This window comes from Lepisosteus platostomus, chromosome 8, assembly GCF_059453375.1.
Source record: "Lepisosteus platostomus isolate fLepPlt1 chromosome 8, fLepPlt1.hap1, whole genome shotgun sequence".
In the NCBI taxonomy this organism is placed as follows: domain Eukaryota; kingdom Metazoa; phylum Chordata; class Actinopteri; order Semionotiformes; family Lepisosteidae; genus Lepisosteus; species Lepisosteus platostomus.
In genome coordinates this window covers 19,338,802-19,363,822 of record NC_142618.1, presented here as the reverse complement: position 1 = coordinate 19,363,822, position 25,021 = coordinate 19,338,802, and the positions used below count along the sequence as shown (strand labels likewise).

The 25,021-nt window shown below is 38.9% G+C and overlaps 1 protein-coding gene across 9 annotated transcripts in view; it reads right to left on the bottom strand.

Moving 5' to 3' along the window:
* Positions 1-25,021, bottom strand: part of myo3a (myosin IIIA) — a 125,060-nt gene that overhangs the window by 75,616 nt on the left and 24,423 nt on the right. For all 9 annotated transcript variants that reach the window (XM_088642761.1, XM_088642760.1, XM_088642765.1 and 6 more), the window contains exons 2-3: positions 20,795-20,978; positions 18,609-18,743 (exon numbers count right to left, since the gene is read on the bottom strand). In XM_088642761.1, the coding sequence (XP_088498887.1) occupies positions 18,609-18,743; positions 20,795-20,962 (303 nt within the window). In that variant the 5' untranslated portion in view covers positions 20,963-20,978. The remainder of the gene's footprint in view (positions 1-18,608; positions 18,744-20,794; positions 20,979-25,021) is intronic.

The following is a 25,021-nucleotide window of genomic DNA, read 5'->3' as shown; positions in this document are numbered from 1 at the left end:
TTTAAAATATTGTGTTACTGTTATTTAGGGTTCTAAGAGACCGCCTTGGAGTCTGCTGAGAACTGAAAACGTATCGGGTTAGTAAGTAATAACTAGGATTAAGGTTAAACAGGAAGTTCAATAACCAAAAAATAAGATTGAAAAGGAAATTAAATTACCAGTAAGTTATAGTAATCAAAGATATCTGGTCAAATGCTGATTGCTTTCCCAAATTTGGAAAAATATGAGCTTTCCATAGGAGTCCGTGTATTGTAGAAGACAGGTTATCCTACACATACAATATATGAACTATTTCTCTTAACTAGTGGAGAATAGCTACTGTATGATCACATAATTACGTCCAAGGAGGCAAAAAATTAAGTAAAGACAATTCACATCCTTTATGCCTTTTCAATATAAAACAGGACTTTTCTAAATGGTATAGTTGGCATACAGTATTTATATGTGGATATGTTTCTTGTTTCACCCATCTTGTGAGTTTGACATAAACGAATTCTGATTAAAATGTCACATGCTTAGTAATTGGAGCTTTGAGAAGGTCTACAATAGGACAGAAAGAAGTCCTCTAAAATCTACAGCTGTAATGAGTCCTTTCAAAACCATGAAAACACAAAACTGTCTCGCTGTTGTCAAGGCAACAGTAATAACCCCTTATTCAGTGCAGTCTCAATCTGTCTTGAAAGAACAGAAAAGTGCTCTTGACTGAGCACAACTCTAACAAGAGAAATAACATGGAGGTACACAAATCGTTCTACTATATCTGCAAAAATAAACACTTACAGTAAAAACAGAAGAATCTGTTGCTGTCAGGCACTCTTTGAGCAATTGCTTTGCTGTCTATGTTTCAATAAGAAATTTAGCTTGAATGACAAAGAATTAGTGTTAAAATAAAGTAAATTTTGCACCCAAAGACAGCTATTTTATAATATGGCAGTGTATTGAAAATTACATTATATGTCTAAGTATACTGTATACTGTATATATATTTTAACACCAGAAAATGGTGCTCCTTGGAAAAGCTGGCTGAGATATGTTTAATTTTAACTTCTTTGTTATCTGAGGCCATTTTAAAAACCAGGAAAAACACCCTAAACACTTACAAAACACTTTGTGGGGAAGCTCACGGAGAGATGACTCGTTTGCTCACTTCCATGCCCTTATTGATAGAGCTAGGTAAAGAAATCATTGCTGAAACTATGATAGGCCCAATACACCTGATAAGATCAACAATATCAGAAAACTGGGCAGCTTCTATTGTGGGGAAGTTTTGTTTATTTGGGACATTGAGACAACCATATAAGGGTTAAATTGTCTACTAAGGATTTTTAAGAGATCGGTGCAAATGTGTGCAAGAACTGTAGGTTAAGTTCACACATTTGCAGATGGGAGAAGCATGGACATTGCTGCTGTTGTCACTCATCAAGCGGTCTCTATATACAGGGACAGAGACAGACAGAGAGAGCGCGCCAGCCAGCATTTAGTTTGGAACGGTTCCAAACGGTTGGGAGTTCTGGTACATGAGCAGCTTAGTCTCCTGGATGAAGGCCTTGCTGGCCTCCTCTAGGTCGAGTGATAAAACCTCCCTCACAGGAATCAAGAAGGCTCAGGGAATGTAGTAGCAGACCAGACCTGACTGCTGCTGTGTCAGAGGTATGCAAGTGTGGGTTATGATCCTGGCCAAACAGGATCGGCCTGGTAGGGTTACACTGCTGCTATTAGTGATCATTAGTGGTTAAGACTATAAATGGCTAAGATTTGGTTAATACTGGGGGAAAGACAGGGTTATTTTTCTCTTCCCTGAAACGGCGTTTGGTTAATAGTCATCTGATTCCAAACCCCAGAGGGTGTTAGGGTTGTCCGGGCTTCCACACTATGTGGAAGGGAAACATAATGAATACAGTAATTATGGTTTATGTTGATGGATGTGTTCTTGGGTCGGTTGCTGGTGTGCAATCTTTCGATGGTTAAGGTTCGCAGTTTGTGTTACGATCTGTGTATTACTATTTAGGTTATAGTTCACCATTCTTGGTTTGAGATCGGCTTATGGTGAGAATACAAACTTCCCTTAGGACCCTGTGAAGCTTGGGGTGTCTGGTCCTAGAGTAAGCTTCCTCTAGAGTATGGATAAGAGACTTCGGGCCACACGCCTCCACACTGCAGTGAAGCAACAGGACCGCCGAAGAAAAACCCAGCCTTTAGCCATTTACAGTAGCTGGGAATCAGTGAATTGTCTGTGAGTGAGTGGCTGGTGAAAGGGTTGCCATGGTGCTCATGAAGGGACGAGTGACAGGACCCAGCTTCATTGTCAAAGAGGAAAAATCACTGGAAAATTCTTGAATACTGTATGTATCTTATCCTAGATAATCAGATCACCACATCGCTCAGTAATCACAAGGCAGCAGGTTCAACATCTATTTATTGGAAAGCACTTTAGGCGGCCCAGTATCTTCCCTTCTGCTGAGTTCAATGCTGATTTACACTTCCATTCTCTTTCCAAAAATGAGACCACTGCCAAATGTCACTCCACTTACTTTCCTGTATTAAGCACACTCATGGTAACTGTAGAATCAAGATTTTGGCCACAGGAAAATCACTGTTTAACCTGCCACCTAGCATTATTCATCCACTACAGTTTGTCACTTCATGGTACAAGCCCTGATCTTGAAAACCAGGATTCCCCTACATTTATAATTAATTAATTATACAAATAATTTTAAAGATTTGATTTTGATTTCATGCCTCTGTTATCTGTTAATAATCAATGGAATTAAAGTTATTAGCTATCTGCTGAAAAAATTACATCCTTAGGTCAGAGTTTAGAACTTTGTAAGATAAAATGTTTTGTAACAGTATCTGATGCCGTAAAAGAAAACATGGTTCAATATTGATTTACTGTATACTGCTTTAACATACAATACATCACATCAGATCCTGGTTAAAACTATCGTATTTACACCACTAAGGAGACTTACTACAGTATGTACAGTGAATATGAGGATTTGCTTCCTCTTAGTCTCTGACAAACTTGACATCATAATGGCACAAAAAAGTAGAAGACATTTAGACATACTGTATCTAACTGTATACTCTTTAAGCAAACAGCAAGACCTAATATTCGAAACCTATAACAAGATTCAACAATTTAGCTATTAAGAAGGTTCCACAAAATAATGATGTTCATTATCAAGTAAAGTTAAATTATTTTATTGAATAAACTTATACTCGACTTTTCTTCCACAGCAACATCAAATAAGTTTGCAACTACTATGTACAGGCCCTGAAAAGGCTTCATTAAATAAAGGTCAGACCATGCTGCAATGGTAGAAATGTGTATTTGCAATCATCTCTTTTAAAATGGTTTTCAGAAATGTGAAACCCATTTGCAACCTCATTTTAATTCTGCCTACAGGATACGTGTTTGCCATATCAGAATGTGGTATTATCTTTAAAATATTACAGTATCTTCTACCCTTTTAGTTGATTTAACTAAGTGCAGCATAGGGAGCACATATTTGCCTACGCCACTTAATGCTCCAATTATAGATCTATAGATTATAGATCTAAATCTATAATGTAGATTATAAATTAATCTAAAAAATACCGTAAACAATGCAAAGCTCTTTAATGTTATTGAGAGAGGCTCACCTTAAGTATCTTTGTTTGGAATTTTAAAGCACTGTACAGTATGTCCAAGCTGTAATAACAATGAAACAGGAAACTCTCTTAAAAAATTACAATAATATTTAGTAAAGAGTCTTCAAACAGTTTCAGGCCATCTGATGTTTTAACTTCAGGAAAGAATTAATCAGAGCTTTAAAGCCCTCTAATTTAAGATCAATTTGCAGCGTGACTCAAAGCAACGCACACACCATATCTAATGCTAAGCAGTCAAAAACATTGCTGCAAGCCAGCTCTGGCTGACGTCAAGACTGACATCACACTTGATATCACCTGTCATCATTAAATTACATGGAGGGAGAGAGACACATTTTAATGTGAAAGCTAAGTAGTCCTGGCATAATACAATAAATGAAAGGTCTTATGACCAAGTCGGATCTGCGGGATTTTTGACGCAGGGGCTTTTTAAGCTTTCACTCTAAATGTGAGATGGGAAAAGGGAAAGTGGGACAGATCTTTTTCATTTGTTGGAATCACGAATAAATTGGCTACAACTGAGGACGTCTTACAGGGGCTATGTCAAATCCAGCTAAAACAGACCAATAAAGTACAAGGTGCTGGTGTAGTCCAGAATCATCGTGAGACTCAGTCAGTTATTGTGTCACAATGTTTGTGATTGAGCAGTAGTTTTCTTTCATGTGGTAGAAGAAAAAGCCTGCATATGGCAGTGATCTTCCATTAAGAAATGTTTTCATTAATGTCAATGTGAAAAAGGGGGGCGCTGGTCAACATTTAAAAAAAAAAAGTGTTCGGTATTCTGCAATCAGTCAGATATGATATATTTTTACCCTTTTGTCATTACAATCAATTACCATTAAGAAACTGTGAGGATCAATAATGCCTATACCACCCTTAGAGCTACATTGTAGTTAATGTACAGTAGATGGTACAGTACATTGATTGAATGCGTTATATTTTTTGGTCAAGTTTAGTTGAACTCTACACGTTTAACTCTACAGTTTAGTTTGACACTACGCATGTTTGCTGTAGTGTCATGTTACTTTTAGCTGATCAGAAACACAGCACCGATTAGACAACTACTGCCAGCTCACACTGCGTGTTTACATTGTACAGTGCATACTGAAGTATTCTCTGTGCTGCAATTATCCACTAGACAATTTAATATTCTCTCCTGCCGTCCAATCGTTGGTTATAAAGCTACAGTAGGATGAGAGTCACGTTTCCATGTTTCTGAAGTGAGGTCCTATAATTACCAGTGGAATCAACAAAGACGTTTTGAGTTCCCCATGAGGACCTAAAATGATAATTAAAATATCAGTAATACTATGTACTGATACGCAAATAAGACTTCTGCATAAAATTCTTCCAAAATATTCATCAGAATTATCAGGTTTTGTTGCTGGGTGCCTAAAAGTAAAAAAAATATATATTTTCAAACTCTTGTACAGTACGAGTATGTGCTTCAACCTTGTTACTTTGAAATTAGTGAGGTAATCTTACAATTTAGAACCAAGCCAAATAAACTTTCTCTCTGTTTACAGAACTATTTTGGACTATATTTAATTACCTCAAAAACAGACTTTAGGATAGAAGAATCCCTTCAGTACCTGGAATGGACTTTTACTATTTTTGAGCCACAAAAAAATCATTTTGGTAAGCTTAAAGATAAGTGTCTTAAGACTTGCTGTAAAAATAAACTTCCTTCTTTATTTTTGCTTTGGTACTGAGAAAGGCAGAAACGTCACTGACAGACATCTACATGTGAAAATCTTGCAGGTGAGTTTAATCAAAGCGTGACACCAGCGGTGCCCCCTGGCAGTTTGGAACAGCAAACATGAAAGTTTTTTAAGAACAATGTTTTTGTAAGTTTCAGTTTTGAGGATGATTATTCTCACAGTGCCAGTTAAATATTTGATTAATCTTCTTTGCTTTGAAAAATGATGAACTCGGTTATTCACTGATTAAATGATTGAATTATTTGCTCTTATTCCCTGGTTAACTAAGACCTTAATTAATTCCCCTAGACACCAGCTTGCTTGCACACCACTTCTTCTATGAGGGAGTTTATTGACCTTTCTTTTGTACTTGGCTTTCTACTGTCGTTCAGTAGCTGCTACATACACAGCGTCCATTAAACTCCAGACCTGAGCATCAGTTGTCTGCATCTACTTTCTGCACCCTGTATTAAAACACATACATTGGTGCTTTACTGTAAGTTCCTTTAATTTCCCACTCAAGTGACTATTAGCTCTAGATATGGCTAATGATCAATGTCTGCTTCCTGGAAATTCACGTCATGATTTTGACTTTATCAGTTCATATTTCCCTTTATACAGTATGTCCAACCTCCTTCAAAATAGTTTTTACATTTTGCAATCCCCTATCAATAGTTGTGCAACAGACAGACACTTTTTAAAGAGGAGTGGCTTTTTTTAAACTGTATTCTCAAGTGTTATGGCTTCTATTTCTGTTTCATACTGACGTTTATGGTTTTACAGCATCAATCACCTTCATCTTCACCCTCTACCATAAAATGACAGGTTTGCTGAGCAGACAAGACTCTAGCAGCAGAGGGTGAGAGCTAGTCTATTGTGCGCAGTGTTATTATTTACACACCAGTAATGAGCCGGTGTCCAATTTCCACAGACATTTTCATGAGAGGTCCATGCAAACAATGGGTCTTTAAACCCTATTGGGCATTTATGAAGCCAGAGTACACTGCCTGAGATCTGTGAGAAAGGTTTTCCTTTCAAAGGGCTGGAGAATCAATAAAGTAATCAGAGCTTAAAGGACAGAAGAGATCCTGATTATTTGAGAGAATTAAACAATGACAACAGGCAGGCCCTACGGTGGGGGGGCAACAGGGCCATTTAGGCCGGGCCTCACCTCACAGGGGGGCCTCACCTCAGCCCAGGGTGCATGGCCCTCCACCTTAACCCTCTGGCTGTGTTTCTCGACTTGAGGTGAATTTGGAACTTTTACCATGAACTGTGATTCTCGACTAAAGTCCACCGCTGTGAAATAACATCCCCATTCAGTGCTGACTCTACCATTCTTTAGGAATTTCAAAATGCCCGCCTTAATCCTCCCGTCATGCCATTCTTTACATTAAGATATCTTTTACCCCTCTTCCCAAACAAGGAGGGGGCCTCACAATGTGAAATGGCCCGGGCCTCACCTGAGCTCTGGTGAGGGCCTGGCAACAGGCATAGAGGTACAGTAGCTGGATTGTGTTTATGTGCTGATGTTGTAGCGGGCAATGGCAAGTTGTATTTAAACTATGATGGACTTCTTTCACGACTGCTTTTCAGATTGTTTTCAAAACATTTTTATTATACAGTCAGTGTTAAGAGTATAAACCAAACCACTTTACCCCCACCCACATTTCCACTTTTCATTACCTTTCGCTGTTTCCCCAACCCCCCACACCACACCACCATCTACTGTACAACCAGATCTCAATGCTCCATATTGGTTTTGACAGCATTAGACATCTCAATGGATACTCAACCATACAGAAATTACACAGAGGGGATTAACCGTTTAACTTCCTTTTCCACCATCATTTATTCAGTTGAGTTTGAATATTTTTTTTCTGAAGCGTTGCATTATTGAACCCTGCCACCTTATCTCTAATGCCATATTTTATTTTCTCAAAATGTTTGTGTACTGATCTCCTCGAGCAGAACTGTAGCAAGATGTCTAGTGAAGACTGTAGCAAGATGTCTAGTGGGTGTTAATTGCGTACTGAAAAGATGTACAGTATGTCATTGTAAAATGCCGAAATTGCATGACACTGCTTAGTATACATAGCTAAGCCTGACATTGCAATAAGTATTATTGCAGTATTGCAATAACACTAAAATTAATATGCTTGGAAAAATGGAATTCAGATGACAAAATCAGCTGGTCGAGGATCAACAAATTTGCACTTAAATTACATACAGTAACTCTGCCCTATGAAGGGAATATATAACTTCTATAATTCTGACCAAGACTAAATTATACTTTTACTAGCACTCTACCTACAGTATACAGTAACATATGGCAGTGATTTCCATTGACGTTTTACATATGCTTACATTCACAGTCAGATATATGGCATCTATTTTATACTGTGACATACTGTCATGTTTATGAGAAACTACTGCAGCAAAAAAAAAAACCCTAGGGAAGCATTAAAGGGTGACCAGCTAACTTCACCGCATCACTCTATTTATCTTACAGATAGAGTTCAAAGCAATTACTGAAGGTTATCATCATGAACTGCTCCATAATGGTTATGTACATCTCACATTTTATTGGAAACAAATGTGCCCGTGATGGAGTTGCTTTGACAGTTAATCAAAGTCAGCAGTGCTATTATCATTTTACAATGATACATTACCACACAATCGAATGTGTGATAGTAAATGAAGATACCATTTCTGAAATGAGACATCTGTTATTATTATTTATTTACCTAAATCCAAGATACTCTGCAATTGAACTATTTGTGCATGAAAATCTTTTTAAAACGAGTATTGGACAGATGAATGTTCAAGTGTGTCTGGATCTCAAGGATTAGGACAAAGCAGTGAATCCTTGTGTTCTAGTAGAAAATCGAGTCTGTCGTGTTCAAATGAAGGGGCTGCAGTCACAGCCAGCTTGCTATGAGAGGACACCATAGGCCTCTAATTATTGTAAATAGATCCACTAGGTGTACATTTGTGAATTATTATATAACTGGTAATAAGTGGATGAACTAACATTCTCAATTGGGTGTAATTGGAGGCTGTGTTCTAAAAACCTGTGTTAGTGATGGCTAGATTTTTTAAACACCCTATTTTTTTGTAAGACTCCTCCCTACTTCAATGGTCATGGTGAGTGTTCATACTGCAGGCACTGTTCCCTGGAACCCCTGTAGCTGACGGTAGGGTCTGTCATACCCACAATTACCAAAAACCTGCTGAACCTGCTGGTGCTGAAAATGTTCCTGTTACACATACTGTACCTCAGACGAAATTCTCACAGATGCATTTGGAACAAAAAACAAGAAGCAGGGCACTACTTTCTGGGCTTCGCTCGCAGAAACAAGAGAATAACAAATGCTTGACTTTATTTCTCTAAGTAATCGCCCTTCCTCTTAACTCATTTAGCCTATTCGTCCAGTCTCTTAAATTGCTGGAAACATGGCATCAGGAAATAGTAACATGAAGAGGAGAATTCAGGAATAAATACGTCACTCAGAGTTAGAGTATGTGTGAGCTGTAGGACTGAGGTTTCCACTGTCCAAACCTACACTGGCGAAAGACTGCCTATGTAACCCTGAACTTCAGAGCTGCTGCATGGTCATTAAGCAAAATGGTGTCAAATGTCAAATTCCATCTTGATTTATCCTGGAAAAGCAAGTTTTTATATATTGACTTCTAAGTATTTGAAACTCTTACAATGCTGGCATTAATCTTGCATCTGAGACTATAATGTACAGTATAGCCTCCTTGGTGATGGAGATACCATGGTCTTGCATTGCTTTGATTCAGTATTGGTCTCAGGGCTCTGGTGCAATCCAAAATTCCAGCAGCCATATCACCCTGCAGCTCCCAGCTGGCAGCCCCCTGGAGCTCAGCAGGAGTGAGCCTGGCCAGGACCTGGAGGGGAGACTTCTGGGAAAGCTAAGGTTGCTGCTGGAAGAGGTGTTAGTGGGGCCAGCAGGTGGCGTGTACCTGCTAAGTCTGTGTGGGTCCTAATGCCCCAGTATAGTGATGGGGACACTATGTTGTCAAAAGGTTCCAGCCTTCAGATGAGATGTAAAACTGAGGTCTTGACTCTCTGTGGTCGTTAAAAATCCCCCAAAATCTCGAAAAGAGTAGGGGTGTTACCCAGGGTCCTGGACAGTTTTCCTGTTGGCCTTTATCAACCATGGCATCTTAATAATCCCCATCTAAGAACTGGCTTCATCACTCTGTTGTCCTCACCACTGAGAGCTGGTGTGTGGTGAACAGACAGGCACACTATGGCTGTGTCACATCATACAGGTGGGTGCTGCACATTATTATTAGCAATATTATTATTATTATTGACATAAGACTCCACAATCTGATTTTATGGAGCAACCATCTGGAAGAAGAAGGTGTCCATGGATACTGGTTCAAAAGCTTCTAAGAGAAATTCCATTCTTCTAAAACACATTTATAAGTTTTGTAATTACTTGTAAACATAATGACAAGTTTTGCAAGCTTGATTTGGCAATTAAACATTATCATGCTTTACACAATACAGATTATTTGTAGACTGGCTGTGACAGAAGGTCACAGGCTTGGGGGTATTTTCAGTCAGTTTTGGTGCATGTTTAAACTCCTTCACCTATTATGTGATTGTGGAATAATAAGGATCACCTTCACAAACCTTGATGAATGCAGATTGCTCAAACTTTGAAAAGTCTATTTTTCACTGACTTAAGACAGAAGGGAATGCCATTAGTCATCCATTGAATGCTGATATGAATATGAATTTAGGCATGAATTATGGCTATATACTGTAGGCAATTTTCTATTAAGAACTGGTGAAAAGGCACACTCTAAGAATCTGAGTGAAAACCTTTTTTAATGACAATCTTGCCTTATATGTAACAGAAATGTAATATATGTTTGATGCTTCTTTCTAGAAACTTTAGAAACTTTAACTTGGAAACCTCTTCCAGTTTTTGAATTTAAGAAAATAATGTAAGGAAATAATCAAATCATAATTACTTGCATTTTACAGCACATTTTCGCCCAAATGATCCCTAAGCACATACAGTATGTAAAGACCCACTTAAACCACCTCTAAAGTGCTAATCAAGTGGAACAGTAATAAATTGCTTTGCCAAATACAGTACATTAAGGGGAAGTTCATGTAGATACGATTATTCACACCAAAGGGGGAATATAGCCAGGGCAATATAATTAACATCCGTTCTGTTGCAAAAGATGCAATGGGAGTTTCAGGATCTTGGTTTCATTCCTCATCCAGTGTGAACCCTGTGTCCCCAGTCACCGTGCTAAGGCAGTGATCTTAAAGCTGTAGTCCATAGGGATGAGAGCCACCTTCAGGCTAAACAAGCCTGTGTAGAGCAGCAGTCTAATGCCTTTCTTAGGGGTTTTTAAATCTCTAAAACAAGATTATATACAGTAAATGATGTGATTTTGTAAAAAAAAAGATTTAGCTCAAACTGTCATTTTATGGAAATACTTGAAAAAAACATATTGAAGAAGGTTGTGTCTGGAAGCACGTATTTCCTGATTCTTTCTTTTTCATCATGTTTAGTTGACAGCAGCTCTAACGTCTCTCAGTAGTGGGGTAGTTTAACATCTTCTGACCAGACCTCTTTCACAAGCTACACCTCAACATCAAAATCAGCTGCTCTAATGTAGACCTGGGCGGAGCGGTGGCTCTGTGGCTAAGGATCTGCGCCTATGACTGGAAGGTTGCTGGTTCAAATCCCGCAGCCGGCAGAGGAATCCTACTCTGTTGGGCCGCTGAGCAAGGCCCGTAACCCCAACTACTCCAGGGGCACCGTACAATGGCAGACCCTGTGCTCTGACCCCAAGCTTCTCTCCCTGTCTGTGTCTCCATAGAGAAAAGCTGGGGCATGCAAAAAGACGAATTCCTAATGCAAGAAATTGTACAGGGCTAATAAAGAAACATTATTATTACCTTTGTGCCATAACCTCTGATCTCTAGATCGGATTAGCACAGAAAGTAACAGGCAGATTTGGCGTTGGCGAATGTAAAATTGGAAACCCTCAACCTGATCTGCGGCTGCATATCAGGAGTTCTGCAAAATGACTTGCACTCAATTAAAAACGGGAGCATCCACAATTTAAGTTGTCCCTGTTACGCTTGATTGTCTTTCAATTGGAAATACAAAATCTGTGCCCAAATGTAAAAAAAAAAAACAACAATAATCCTTTGAATTCACCAGGGACAACAACATCCAAGGACTAAATGCTCTGTGAAGGCTTGAAATACGTGATGAGAAAAAGTTTGGCTTAACCTGCTTGGTTAACGGGCAGCCTCCTGGCCACAGGACAAGGAAACATGAGCCCCATTCCGAGAGGAGTGAAGCAAGGGGGAGCCGCGAGGTGGAGATGGGGTGGAGGAGGGATGCTTGAGACAAACGCGAAGGGAGGAGTTTGAGTACAGTCTATGGTTTGGCGATGATGGTGATTTGGTGCAGCTGTGTGAGACTGACTTGTTGTTATCTCTCCCAAACTTCAGTTCATGGTTTTCATTTAGTAAACACACTAAAGCGAAATTAGTGTTAGGCAAGTGAAGTTCCAATGAAAAGAAGAAAGCATAGCTAAGTGGTTACAAAATAATCAAGGTTATTAATATGTCTGTAATGAATGTCAAAGCCATGAGTTGATGAATAATGCAATGCTGATTAAGCACAATAACAGGAAGGGGAGATAAACACAAAATGCAAATATAAGAAAAGAAAGAATGCAAAAAGAATGGTTTCAGGAACAAATCCACATGATTGGGAACTATGTAGTCAAGAACATGTACACTATGATAATCTACAAATCTTACTGAATTCCTGATAAGGAGCCATTAGTATAAATGAAATATCAATAGTTATTTGAAAACAAAATACTGAAAAGGTTTTTGGCTAGCATTTTATGACAGGTACTGCCCCGAAACTGTTGTCAATTGTAAAAGAGTGTACAAGGAGGAACAGACGTAAAGCCTAGAGAGAAGCAAAAATCTGGGACAAGATAATTGCCTGCAGGCTACCTCAAAGTACAGGAGAAGAGTACTTTACCAAGCTTACTAAATTACCTCTGCCAGAACAAAGTAAGACTGAACTGCAATGGATATTATAAGGAATGCAGTATTTTACATCATTAAGTGCAAACCAACAGAAGAGAAAAACGCTTCTAGAAAACACTTTCTAGAAAAGACAAAATCTTTGTTTGAAGGGCCAAAGGTAAGCCTTTACTAATTGCACTTTAAATGGCATCTGATTTCACATTTAATCTCATCGTATCAAACGATGTAATAAAGAGAGGTCGAGGAGAGTCTGGTGTGGGAGAGGTAGTTATTGCTGAAACACCATGGCTCAGATGTGGAACCTATCAAACAAATATCTGAACATGAAACCCTTATGACTGATCAAACTGCAACAAAGTGTCTCGTTCAAGAGTAAACTGTCAAGTGTTTGCCAGAATGCTGTACAAGTAAAAAAATAGACATGCCAGTGTGAAGGTCTGGGGATGGATTACTGGTGTAATCCTCAGAGAAACATACTGTATAAGACAAAGGAGAGCGGACATTCTGTTCTTCAAGATCAAGCATTATAAAAGGCTCACAAAGGTGACTTGTGGATGAAGGGCTTATTTGTCAATAAAGTAATGCCCCAATAAAACTCTTTTGCAGTTTCTTTTGAGATGGTAAAACAAATTGATTGTTAGTTACTGTACAGTATATTTCAGTATGATATTCAGGTGGACAAGGGGAAAACAAATCTATAAATCTTCAAGTGAGCGCTGATGAACGTACATTATGACATTTTAACAAATTAATCTCTAGCAAGGTTTGAAAAGGCCTATTATACAGTACATGCAATTAACAATTTTCTTTCTCAAACCAAACTCAATTTCAAGTAAAAGTCTGCTATCAATGATCAAAATCTGTTATCGGTATTAAATTCATATCCACAAAGGTTCTATTTCAGAGACACAGGAACAAAGGGGGAAGCTACAAGCCCAATTTAGGCCATCCATGTGTTGAAGCAGTGGCAACATGGAGGGTCCAATTGGTAGGAGACTGGGATATAATTTGAGGTCAAGTAGAATTTGAGAAGAGCTCCTTTGATAACACAAGTACATGGGAAATGATACTTCAGAGTGCAGAAGAGTAACCATGGAGATTGTTTCTTTTCTGATTTACAATTGCTCCATGACAGGCTACATGACTTTTAGGTTTAGCTATTATGCATTGGATTCCCAATTTGTACAGGCACGTTTTATTCTGCAACAGGGGCATATTTATATGTATATATTTATATATAATATTTATATTTACTTGGTTGCTGGGTAAATTACTGTATATGCACCTATGGAATGAAACTAGCAGTATAATTTAACAGTCTGTAGTGATTCCTCAGTACATTTTCATGTGTTTGCATTTTGATTTTTTACCTCATTATATAATGAAATAAAAATTGTTGAGGTAGCTTCCATAACCCACTTACAACTGAAGTTCACACAAGTAGCTGAGAGATTAATTCTGATTTAGGAAGCTCATTTCACAAGTGATGATTAATCGGTTAATTAATTCCTAAATCAATTATTTTTAATCAATCAGCAACTAAGGGTTAAATATCTGTAGAAGTCCTAGAGTACTATGTACAGTATAACACAACGACAACAGAATGAGGTTGACAGTTCTCTAGTAGTACTCTGCATCCAATCAGATGTCCATTACTGTTCATTTTTTTGTGGCTATTGTCAATCCATAAGACTACAAATGGATGAACAAAGATAAAAACACTTCAATTCTTTTTTAATCTTTCTTAATACTTTTCAGAAGAAGAGTGTTTTATCACACATTGACCTCTAGTATGTTGCTTCCACACAAACGGTTTCAAAGGCAAATGAAATGTGAAACCTGGGTACAAAAGGTCACTTCAGCTTGTCTGCTTGGAAATGACATTACAGGTTGTATCCTGTAGTGACCATTCTTCAAAATGTTTCAAATTTGAACTAATGGGATAAAAAAATCTGATATAACCCCATCCATGTATATAAGAGAAAATATATAAGAACGTATGATAACAGTTCTTTAAAAATTAATCTGTATAGATTTATATTGATGGTGATGATGTTGATGATAATGATGACAAAAAGCAGTTAAGAAAGGTTTCATTTCAATTGCCAGTTTTCTGTCCCTCTACCCTGTTCAGTAGTTAGTAGTAGCTAATTGATTAAGGGATCTCATCCAGCTGTTTCTTCAAAATATTGACTTCAGCAGGACTGGTTAACTTGTTCCACAATCCCATGACCCTGCCTGAAGGTAACGAAGTGCTTCCTGTTCTCACTTGTAAATGCACTTCCACTTACAGTATTTGTCCATTCAAATGATTGTAATCTCTGCTCTTAAGGGTGCTCTAGCTCTTTCGTATTTTACCTGATTACTTTCACCATCCCCCTATTCTGCCCCTCCTTATTTAAGCCTGGCGCTCTTGCTATTCTGGGCTCAGCATTGGGAGATGGATGCCTGGAAGCCCGCCTACCAGCGGGTCCAGGAGAGACCCGACAGCACAGGCTTCATCACGGTGTCCTGACTGTCTGAGTCCGGGGCTCGGACCGCCTGGCCTCGTCATCCCGTTTTTATTCCCTGTCCCTGCACCGGATCTTACCCTCATCTTTTCTTGTCTCGATTGGATCACCCGGTTTTGAACTTTTGGACTTCGCCCCGGATTTCCCCCCTGGACTCCTCGGACTAGTTCGCCTTGGCCACGTGCCCCGAGCACCAGATCACCGTCGTCACGCCCCCCTGTCTGTCAACCTGCTCTGATCCTCGTTGTCTCCTCCCCTTTGTCCTTCTCCACTTACTTCCGGATTATACCGTCTGCATAAGGACCTGAACTGGCTCCCGTTACAATAGAACAGATTGTATTAAAGTTGCATCCCGCCCTGAACTACAGTACATAGCAAAAGGTAAATCACCTTTCATGGTACACCTACTGTATGCTTTACCCGACTTTCTGCCCTTTTCATGAAATGATACTTGAAATGAATGCCACTGAGCAGGGTTTATCTAAGAGGAATGTTAATGTTGCTTTTACATCCCTTTAATTGAAAGAAGATCTCCTACCTTGTTCAAGCTATCATTCATCCCACTAATCTCTCAAACTGGCTGGAGTCCTGTACGACCAAATTAGTACACTGCCAACAGGAGGTCATCAAATAACATTTCCACCTCCACTACACACCAGCAGCCATATCACCCTACAACTCACAACTGGCAACCCACTGAAGCTGAAGCAGGTGTGAGCCTGGTCAGTACCTGGATGGGAGACCTCCTGGGAAAAACTAAGGTTGCTGCTGGAAGAGGTGTTAGTGGGGCCAGCAGGGGGCGCTCACCCTGTGGTCCATGTGGGTCCTAATGCCCCAGTAAAGTGACGGGGACACTATACTGTAAACAGCCGCCATCCTTCGGATGATACGTAAAACCGTCCTGACTCTCTGTGGTCATTAAAAATCCCAGGGCGTTTCTCGAATAGAGTAGGGGTGTACCCAGGCGTCCTGGCCAAATTTCCCATCGGCCTTTTATCAATCATGGCCTCCTAACAATCCCCCTCTATGAATTGGCTTCATTACTCTGCTCTCCTCCCCACTGATAGCTGATGTGTGGTGACCGTTCTGGCGCACTATGGCTTCCGTCGCATCATCCAGGTGGGGCTGCACAGTGGTGGGGGTGGAGGGGAGTCCCCATTACCTGTAAAGCGCTTTGAGTGGAGTGTCCAGAAAAGTGCTATATAAGTGTAAGCAATTATTAATTATTGTAATTACATTATATACAGTACACAGCACATTGCTGCCCATTGTTCATTCTTTCACTAGACACTGGCAAGGGTCTACTGTATATTGTGAATTCTAAATTTTATGGGTTTGGGATTTGTTGCTGTCCATAGGCAAATGCTCCTCCCAGGTTATTATTTCCAGGAGGTGTTCCCAGGGATGTCCATCTTCACCTGGTTTTACTTGTCTGACTGCTCAGACAATGATGTCTCCCATATTTTTGGTAATATTGCTCAGATTTTTCATATCTTTGATGGCGATCCGCTAGCTATCACATACTGTAGATTTATATCAATGCTGTAGTAGGTTATAAAATTAGTTGGCTCCTGTCTGCATTTTTGCAGGTAAATTTTACAATGGAGAAAGCAATCATGTCCAGTTTGACCCCCTATCATGTGGTCGGTCAGACACTTTAGGTAAGTTCAGATTTACTTTAGTTTTCATTTATCCATCCATCCATTTTCTAACCACTTTATCCCATACCGTGTTGCAGAGTAAATGGAATTTATCCTGGTAAGCGACGCGTGCAAGGCAGGACACATCCTGGATGGGACGCCAGTCCATCCAAGGGCAGACAGACACAAACACAAGCACACACACCCTCACACCTGGGCCAATTTCTCAGAACCCAATTAGCCTACCATGTCTTTGGACTGTTGCAGGAAACCAGAACAACCGTCAGAAACCCAGAAAACATACAAACTCCACACAGCTATTGGCCCTGGGGCCCAAATGCTAAACACTGCGCCACCATGCCATCCCTGTTTTCATTTATACCAGATGTAACTCCTACTTAACGAGAATTTATGTTTAGGTACAGTTCTTTGCTATATTGAGGTGAAATTAAGGTGTCTGAAGGAACATTTTCTACTTCTGGAGCCAATCAGATATATGAGAATTAATGGGAATTTAATTTCTGTTATTCGAGTTTTCACTTTCTGAGCGGTTTTGAGGGAATAAATTAAGATAATGAGGGATTATTGTACTTAATACTGTACAAATCGGCGTTTGTTCTACACTCCATGGCATTTTATTCTCCCTATTTTGCATAATCAGAAAACAAATTGATTATTTAAGCAAATGATTTCTAACATGATTGGTTTTTGCTCATTCCTACACTTGAAATAAGTGCTCTATACATTAGGAATGAAACAAGAGCATTGGATTATTCTATATTATTCTAGGGAGTTCAAGCAAATGTCTAAGCAATTGCTATTATTTAAACAGTTAAGATGAACAAAATTGCCTTGAACAATATTCGGTACAATATAAATCACAAAAATCCTAAACATTGAATGATTTTCTTCACAGAGTGTCATTGACCCTGTGGTCAAATCACAAAACAACTCACAGGTACGGTGAATCACGATTACACCACTGTTAGATGAAACACGGATTCATAAGATTAAATATTGGAAAAGGAAGCTGCTTAACATATTGAGGTCGATGTGCAAATCAGAGTCTTCTGTGTCAATGTTAGACAAACACCTGACACTTACAGAAACCATTTCATTTCAGAAAAGCATTTTCAGTGACAGGGTATTTTATTTTTCTGAGCTGCAGGGTCTACTTCATACTGGTTACCCTGAGGATGGTGCTAAAAATGTTGTGGTGCAACAATTTTGGTCCCCTAAAGATTTAGAATTCAGCTGCTGCTTCTCCAAGCAGGATACAGGTTGATACAATGAATCCTTCAGGCACTGCTAATACGATGTGCTGCAAAGCCTCAGATGACTAAGACTGTTATGCAATGCTTATCGTACTGCGCACTGTATGCTAACCTGTTAATACACATGGTTGGCAGCTTTAGAACACCACGTAATGCCATCAGCTTATTAGCTTGTGAATAGAAAGATTGCATGGTAAAGAAAGATGCCGGAAAAAAACAATCAGCAAATGTTATTAACCGAATGCAAAAAGCCACTGTCGTTATAAATGGCTAAGGGGTTGCGTTGTCTGCTATACTGTGGAAATCTACTGGCAGGAGGCCAGTGCTTCCATCTTAACGTTCAGCACATCTAAAGGGCCAAATCATAGTTAAGAGATTAACTTTTCTGTGAGAACTGATAACTGACACTTTTTGCAATATTATTCTACAGCAGTAATCATCTTCATTATTCCTACTCTCAATCCCATTGACAGTTTCAAGCATTCAAATAATAATGAAAATGGTTGATAATATTTTTTCAGTCAAAGGGGCAAAAACCTTTTTAAAAGGTAAGTACAGAACAACACTCACTGTACATTGCGGGATTAATTTTTTATGACTGTGAGGTTGCACAACATCCTTACAAGATATTATAATTATGCACATTACAAAATGCAAATGTTCAGTGCCATTTGAGGTGAATATCTGAACAAAGAAATCAATCACTAAATGCCACGGGTGTTAGTTCTTTGTTCCTGAAAGAAACATACCTCTAGGACGAGCCACAGCTGATCCCCATTTTTCACATCTTTCTTGTAGAACATCCCATAAAACTTGACGACATTGGGGTGATCGGAGAGGGCTTTGAGGATGTTGTATTCAGCTTCAATTTCTTCATCGATGTCCTAGTTTCAAAGAACAACATTAATACTAAACTTTTTATAAAAGGAAAAAAAAACTACCATAAAAACCCATAATAAACTAGTAGTGTTTATTACAGTTTGTGAAAGGCTCTCAGTGAAATTTATGACACAGAAATTTCTTCCACCCATACTGGGCATCTAGTCTTCCTCTCTTTGAAATTAAACTAATTATTTTCTTAATTGATTTATACAAGTATTAATCCTGAAGCACTTCTAATCTGGTTGACGGCAAATTGGAGAATTTATGCCTCTTGGAAGATGCATCATTTCAATGGGGGTCCTTACGTGGAGCTGTTCACTCATCATTTAGAGAGAGTTAATAATTAACACACACCTTTCATTTGATCTGATTTCGCACACCTGTCTGTTACATACAACTGCATTCAAGAATTAAAACTGCTACACATGGCGCTTGCGGGGTAAAAATTAATCTTAAATGAACTGTACTATTTTGGTGCTGATGAAGTATGATCTGTTTTCTAAACACCTGTTTTTATTAGAAGATGATCAGAGCTCCAGGACAGATGTATAGATGAAGTCAGCAATGAAGGTGAGTGTAACTGAAGCTGACAGCTGTTATACAGTACAGGGCAAAGGGAGACAAAATCTTCAGATACCTAAACCCCAGATGTTTAGAAAGCATTCTTTTCATATAAATTTCATTTAAAAGATTCACACTAAACCAAAGGTTTGCTGGAATGATGAAGCAGAAATTCAGGACTTTCAATTCATGTAAATCAACCCAAAGTTTCCTAACCATTAAACACTGGTGAAAATAAGTAGCAGGCATCACTACACATGAACACATTTGCAATGAATAACAAAGACTTCAGTAAATTAACCTGCAAAGAGTCTGTGCTCTTATATTCTAGATACTAGTGTGTGTTATTACAGGAAGGTTAATAACCATGCCTTGCCAAGGTTTGTGCGAAAAATCCGTTACAGATACAAGTATTTATCATTTTGAAGCCTGACTACATATAGTATTTCTCCATAATTTGAAAGCCCAAGCTGTCACCTGGGTATTGACATGCTCATTTTGTTATTTTTCATCTAAATCTTGAAGGCCTTGAAAGGGTCAGTTAATTGAAATTGTCTTGCATTTAATGAATACAAAATAAAATCTCCTTCAAAAGATATTTTATACAAATTGGAAGATCCAGTGCTTCATGATTTAGATGCTAATATTAGATCATGCACTCAGAACTGAAAATTCATAATTATTCTTCATAATGCATGTCAGCTAAAACTGTATGACAATCTATATTCAGTATGCTACTGGGGACTGAAGGAGTATAGATTTCCTTTATAATTTCCACACAGAATATATATATATAAAATGCATGTTTACCAATAAAATATCCAACTTAAAGTCAGTTAAGAATCTGAATCTGTCTTTTCTAATACACACTTTGAATGTGTATTAGTACCATCAGAAAACACTCCTATGGTAATGTTTGTGAAGAATGAAGGAGGTAAACTGTTGATTGCAGAACACTTACTGTACTGTAGGTGTTACAATACCAGAGACAATATTTGGAGTGGAGAAATCATCCTTAAACTGGTAAACCAAAAACACCATTTCCTTGTTTTTGGGATAGATGAAACTACACAATATACACAAAATATAGTATTTTCCGGTACATTTAATTTTTTACAACTGCTTTTACGTTTCAGTTGAACATTTTCGATACATCACTGTATTTTAGGGAAAGGGAGCAAACCTTGCTGATTGACAAAAATTGATCTGTCATCAGATGCAAAATATTTTGAATCCATTTGTTTCAGGAAAAAAACGATAGTACATAGTAATATAGTATTGTACAGTACATAGTGCGTAGTACAGTCATTGTCATCGAAAGGTTTGGAAAAAATCTCAAAAGTAGATTTCTATATAAAGCTCTTGGCATGTAAAAGAAGAATTATTTCTTCTTTTTAAAGAAGAAGTATTAGCTCTTACTTGAAAATGTGCAAAATAATATTCTATTTGAATTCTCATACTGTTCATTTAATAGAACCCTTGACTTACGTACATGGATTGGATCCAGGACTTTGACTGCTGCTTTGCTTCCGCTGGTCTTGTTCAGTACTTTGAAGACTTTACCATACGTCCCTTTGCCAATTGTTTCAATTATTTCCCAAGTGTCAGAAGGATCAGGAAAGTTGTCAAAGACAATCGATTTCCCAGATACCGGAAACATCTTCAAGAGGGATCTCCTAGAACGGGAAAAGTTAAAATTGTCATCCAGGGGGGATGGAGTTTTGCCGCTCATGGTCAGTTTAAAATTATTTGCACGGGCAAATTCCCTCCAACTCTGATTTTAAAGGATCTCTTAAATATTGTTTTCCTGTAGAATTTTCCTTCCTATGTTTACGACAACACAAAGTATTCACTTAGAATGACAGCAAGCTTTTAATATATTTATCCTCCAAAGCACTTGTCTGAACATTGAAAAGGTTAAAGGAGAATTTGGTATTTAAATTGTCCGTGTCCTGTAAGCAAACTATGGTAGGTACTGCTGTTAGCTTTAAACTCTGTGCAGGAACACTCTTTCAGGTGTTTTTTTAAAAATGGCACTTCTCTTTGAGATGTAAAGGGTGTACATTTTTTTCTGTAACGTTGACTCGTGTTCTGTGCAAAAAGTGTGAGCAGCATTTGTAATTTTGTACAATTTAGATGTTTAAATGAATTATTTATTAAGTCCAGAAGTGTTCATACAGATCAGTTTCGAGAGTCAGCTGCCATTATTTCTTTTTAATCTGCCTACGAGCAAATATAGCTTTCTCTTTTTGGCTCACTAATGAATTAGCTTTATTACTGTACAGTACGTATCATATTTTAAACTATATAAACTATAGGTGTTCGTTTTAATTCTGTCCTTCAATAGGAGGTTTGGGTGTGTGAAACTTTTCTTTCATATTTCAAAGCTGACATGTTCTGTGAGCTGTATGCAGAGGAGGTACTTTGACATAATAAACCATTTAGCCATGTTGTACAGAAATTAAATCATTTTTAAAAAAGGCTGAGAGGATATAAAAGTGGTGATATATTTATCTACCCCATCTATTTTCATTTTAAAAACAGGCAGAGAGGATTTAAAAATGATGATATATTTATCTACCCCATCTATTTTCAGGAAGCCACTTTTCCAGGTGAGGATCATAGCAGGCAGAAGCATGTCTTGGGAAGCACAAAGCTCAAGGTTGGTTGGAGCACAGCGCTGCTCCCATCACCCTTGACACCAGTCTGTTAGATTTACATACTTCTGAATATCTTAAATATACACTGTGTATGCTCATATACTTGTGCCCCGACTAACTCTATTGGTAGAGCATGAGACTCATAATCTCAGGGAAGTGGGTTCGTGTCCCACGTCAGGCGCGAGGTTCTCTAATAACCCATACTGGGCAGCAGCATTTTGGGGCGGTGCTGGTGGCAGTGGAACACGTTTCCGTGACAACGGCAACAACACTCGCACTCTCTGTGCGGAACAAAGGCCTGGCATTCTACTTCCGTGTCTTGCCATGAAAACTCTATGGATAGTGACGGGGGAACCATCCACAGGGTCGCCATGAGTCGACACTGACTTGATGGCACTCATCCCACCCCCCCCCCTCATGTGGATAATCATAAATCTGTACTTTAGAGGCAATAAGGGAGAAACGTAATATGGGTTCTTCCAAAGAAAAACAAAATCAAAAGAAAGAGCACAGGTGGTCTTAAAAACATAATGATCATTTAATGAAACTAAATGTTCAACAGAAAGAACTGTGCTATCAAGAATTGGGCCTTACACTCATGGTGAAGCAGAAGGAAATCAAAGAAACACAGGTAACAGTGAGAGCACATGAACGGATGTGCAGGTTCAGTCATTGTCGAAGATTTCTTTGCGTACAGACCGCCCCTGCGAGGTCACCAACTAAAACAGACTGTTTTGGGGGCAGCGATATGAGGGATGACACTAAGATTTCTGGCAGGAGCTGGATGTCAGGCCTAACACCACAGGAGGCAGGGCCTTTATTTCCCAGAGGGATTCCCACATACTGTAGTTTCAGTCCCGCATGGGTCCTGCTCTGTGGGCACACCCTTTGCAATACTGTCATTCTTTACAACATAGACAGCTGATCGTATAATTAAAGCAAAGTGTCTAGTAAGATATTTTTTTTAAATAATTCAATTTCATTTGTATATGCTTGTTAAGGAACCCAAATTGCAGTAACTCAGGTGTCACTTGATATGCCAGCAGCCATATCACTCTGCAACTCACAACTGGCAACCCTCTGAAGCTAAGCAGGTGTGAGCCTGGTCAGTACCCGGATGGGAGACCTCCTGGGAAAAACTAAGGATGCTGCTGGAAGAGGTGTTAGTGGGGCCAGCAGGGGGCGCTCACCCTGCGGTCCATGTGGGTCCTAATGCCCCAGTATGGTGATGGGGACACTAAACTGTAAACATGAGACGTAAAACCGAGGTCCTGACTCTCTGTGGCATTTCTCGAAAAGGCCCTTACCAATCATGGCCTAATAATCCCCATCTATGAATTGGCTTCATTACTCTGCTCTTCTCCCCACTGATAGCTGATGTGTGGTGACCAGTTGGATGCTGCACATTGGTGGAGGGGAGTCCCCATTACCTGTAAAGCGCTTTTGAGTGGAGTGTCCAGAAAAGTGCTATATAAGTATAAGCAATTATTATAATAATTACTTGTGCACTCTGTAGAAGAACATACAGTAGGTACATAACAAAAGTTACAAATGGAAGCCATTTGGCCCTGCAGGCTTGTTTGTTGTCAATAGTGTATTAAGGGTCTCATCCAGTTGTTTCTTGAAGGAAGTCAAAGTATGGCCTCAACTACATGGCTGGGTAGCTTGTATACTCATACTCTCGCAAGCGTTTGGGTAAAGAAGTGTATCCTATAATTGTAAGACTCCAACACCTACAGAGAGCTGGTGTCAGGGTTCCTCTCTTTCTCTTTGGGCTGGTAATAAAAGATGATATGCAGTATGGGGTGTCTTCTGGCAGGAGTAAGACATCCAGACTCCTGCCATGAGAGACATGGCCTTTACTTCCGAAAAGCATGAGCCATGAATAAACAATGAAAATAGCAGTGGTTCAAAGACAGTGTCTGCTAATAGCTGTTAAACATTTAACAGTTCTGGTGTATATGGTGCTCCCAAACCTGCAGACAATGATAATGCAACACTATGATGCAGTGATGCTTTAAAATGGCTCCATGATCCAGTGCTTAAATGCAGCAGTATGATTCATCTCAACAAACAAAAGCAAACACATATAATAAGAAGAAACCACTACTGGCCTTCTGTCCTTTAAAACAGAGGTTCTACAGAAATATGCTGTTACTGACTGTATAAAACAGTTGAAAATGACTTAATACTTTCCCCTAGTAAACTGAAAGATCGAGGGCTTTAAAAAATAAAAGCCTAATGGCTACTCTTTAAAGGTTATGAAAAGTAAACAAGAGAGTCTGTGTAAAGAGCTTATCCTCCTTTGTTAAAATATGTTACATAAAGGACTTTCAATTAGCTTGTTTACTTTACAGTGCTTGCCTGTACCCAAAAGCAGGAACTCACTGGAGACATGTTCAGAAAGGCACGGGTACCTGCAGGTGTCTTTCGAGATTATTTGAGATCAGAATAGAAATTAGCAATGCTGAAAGGAAATTCTACTTTTATGTTATAAGCACCATGGCACCAATAAATCAGAAGTGATAGATGTTGCTTAAAGAGTGTACTTTCTTTCTTATCATGTTCAGACAGCTGGGGCCATAATGAAGGTTCCAAATGACAGGAGGTCACGCTGTCAGTCTTTATATACTGTAGTTGGCCCTTAGCACAGAGTGTGTTTCATGGCTATGCTGTGGCTACATAACATAAAAGTGCCTGATTCATCAGAAAGCTCCTTGCTTTGCTAATACACAGATGGGTGGTTTTCACTTTTATCCGCAAAATGACTGATGACTGTTTATGGCTCTTACAGGTCGCCCAGTTGTGTGAGCAGCTTTATGTGTTGTGGTTCAGTAGTGTTTCCAGATTTGGCAATCTTTATTTGGTCCTTACACGTTATGGCGTCTCTGAGCTGTGACTTTGTTGCTATGAGAGTAAAACAAACAACCACTCCTTTAATGCATGTACTGTAGAACAAGAACATCTTGACTTTGTTGGTGTGCTCAAACAGTTTTGTCATTTCACATTCAAGAAATGGCTAGGACTGCGGAAAAAGGAGCATGAAGAGTAAGTTCAAG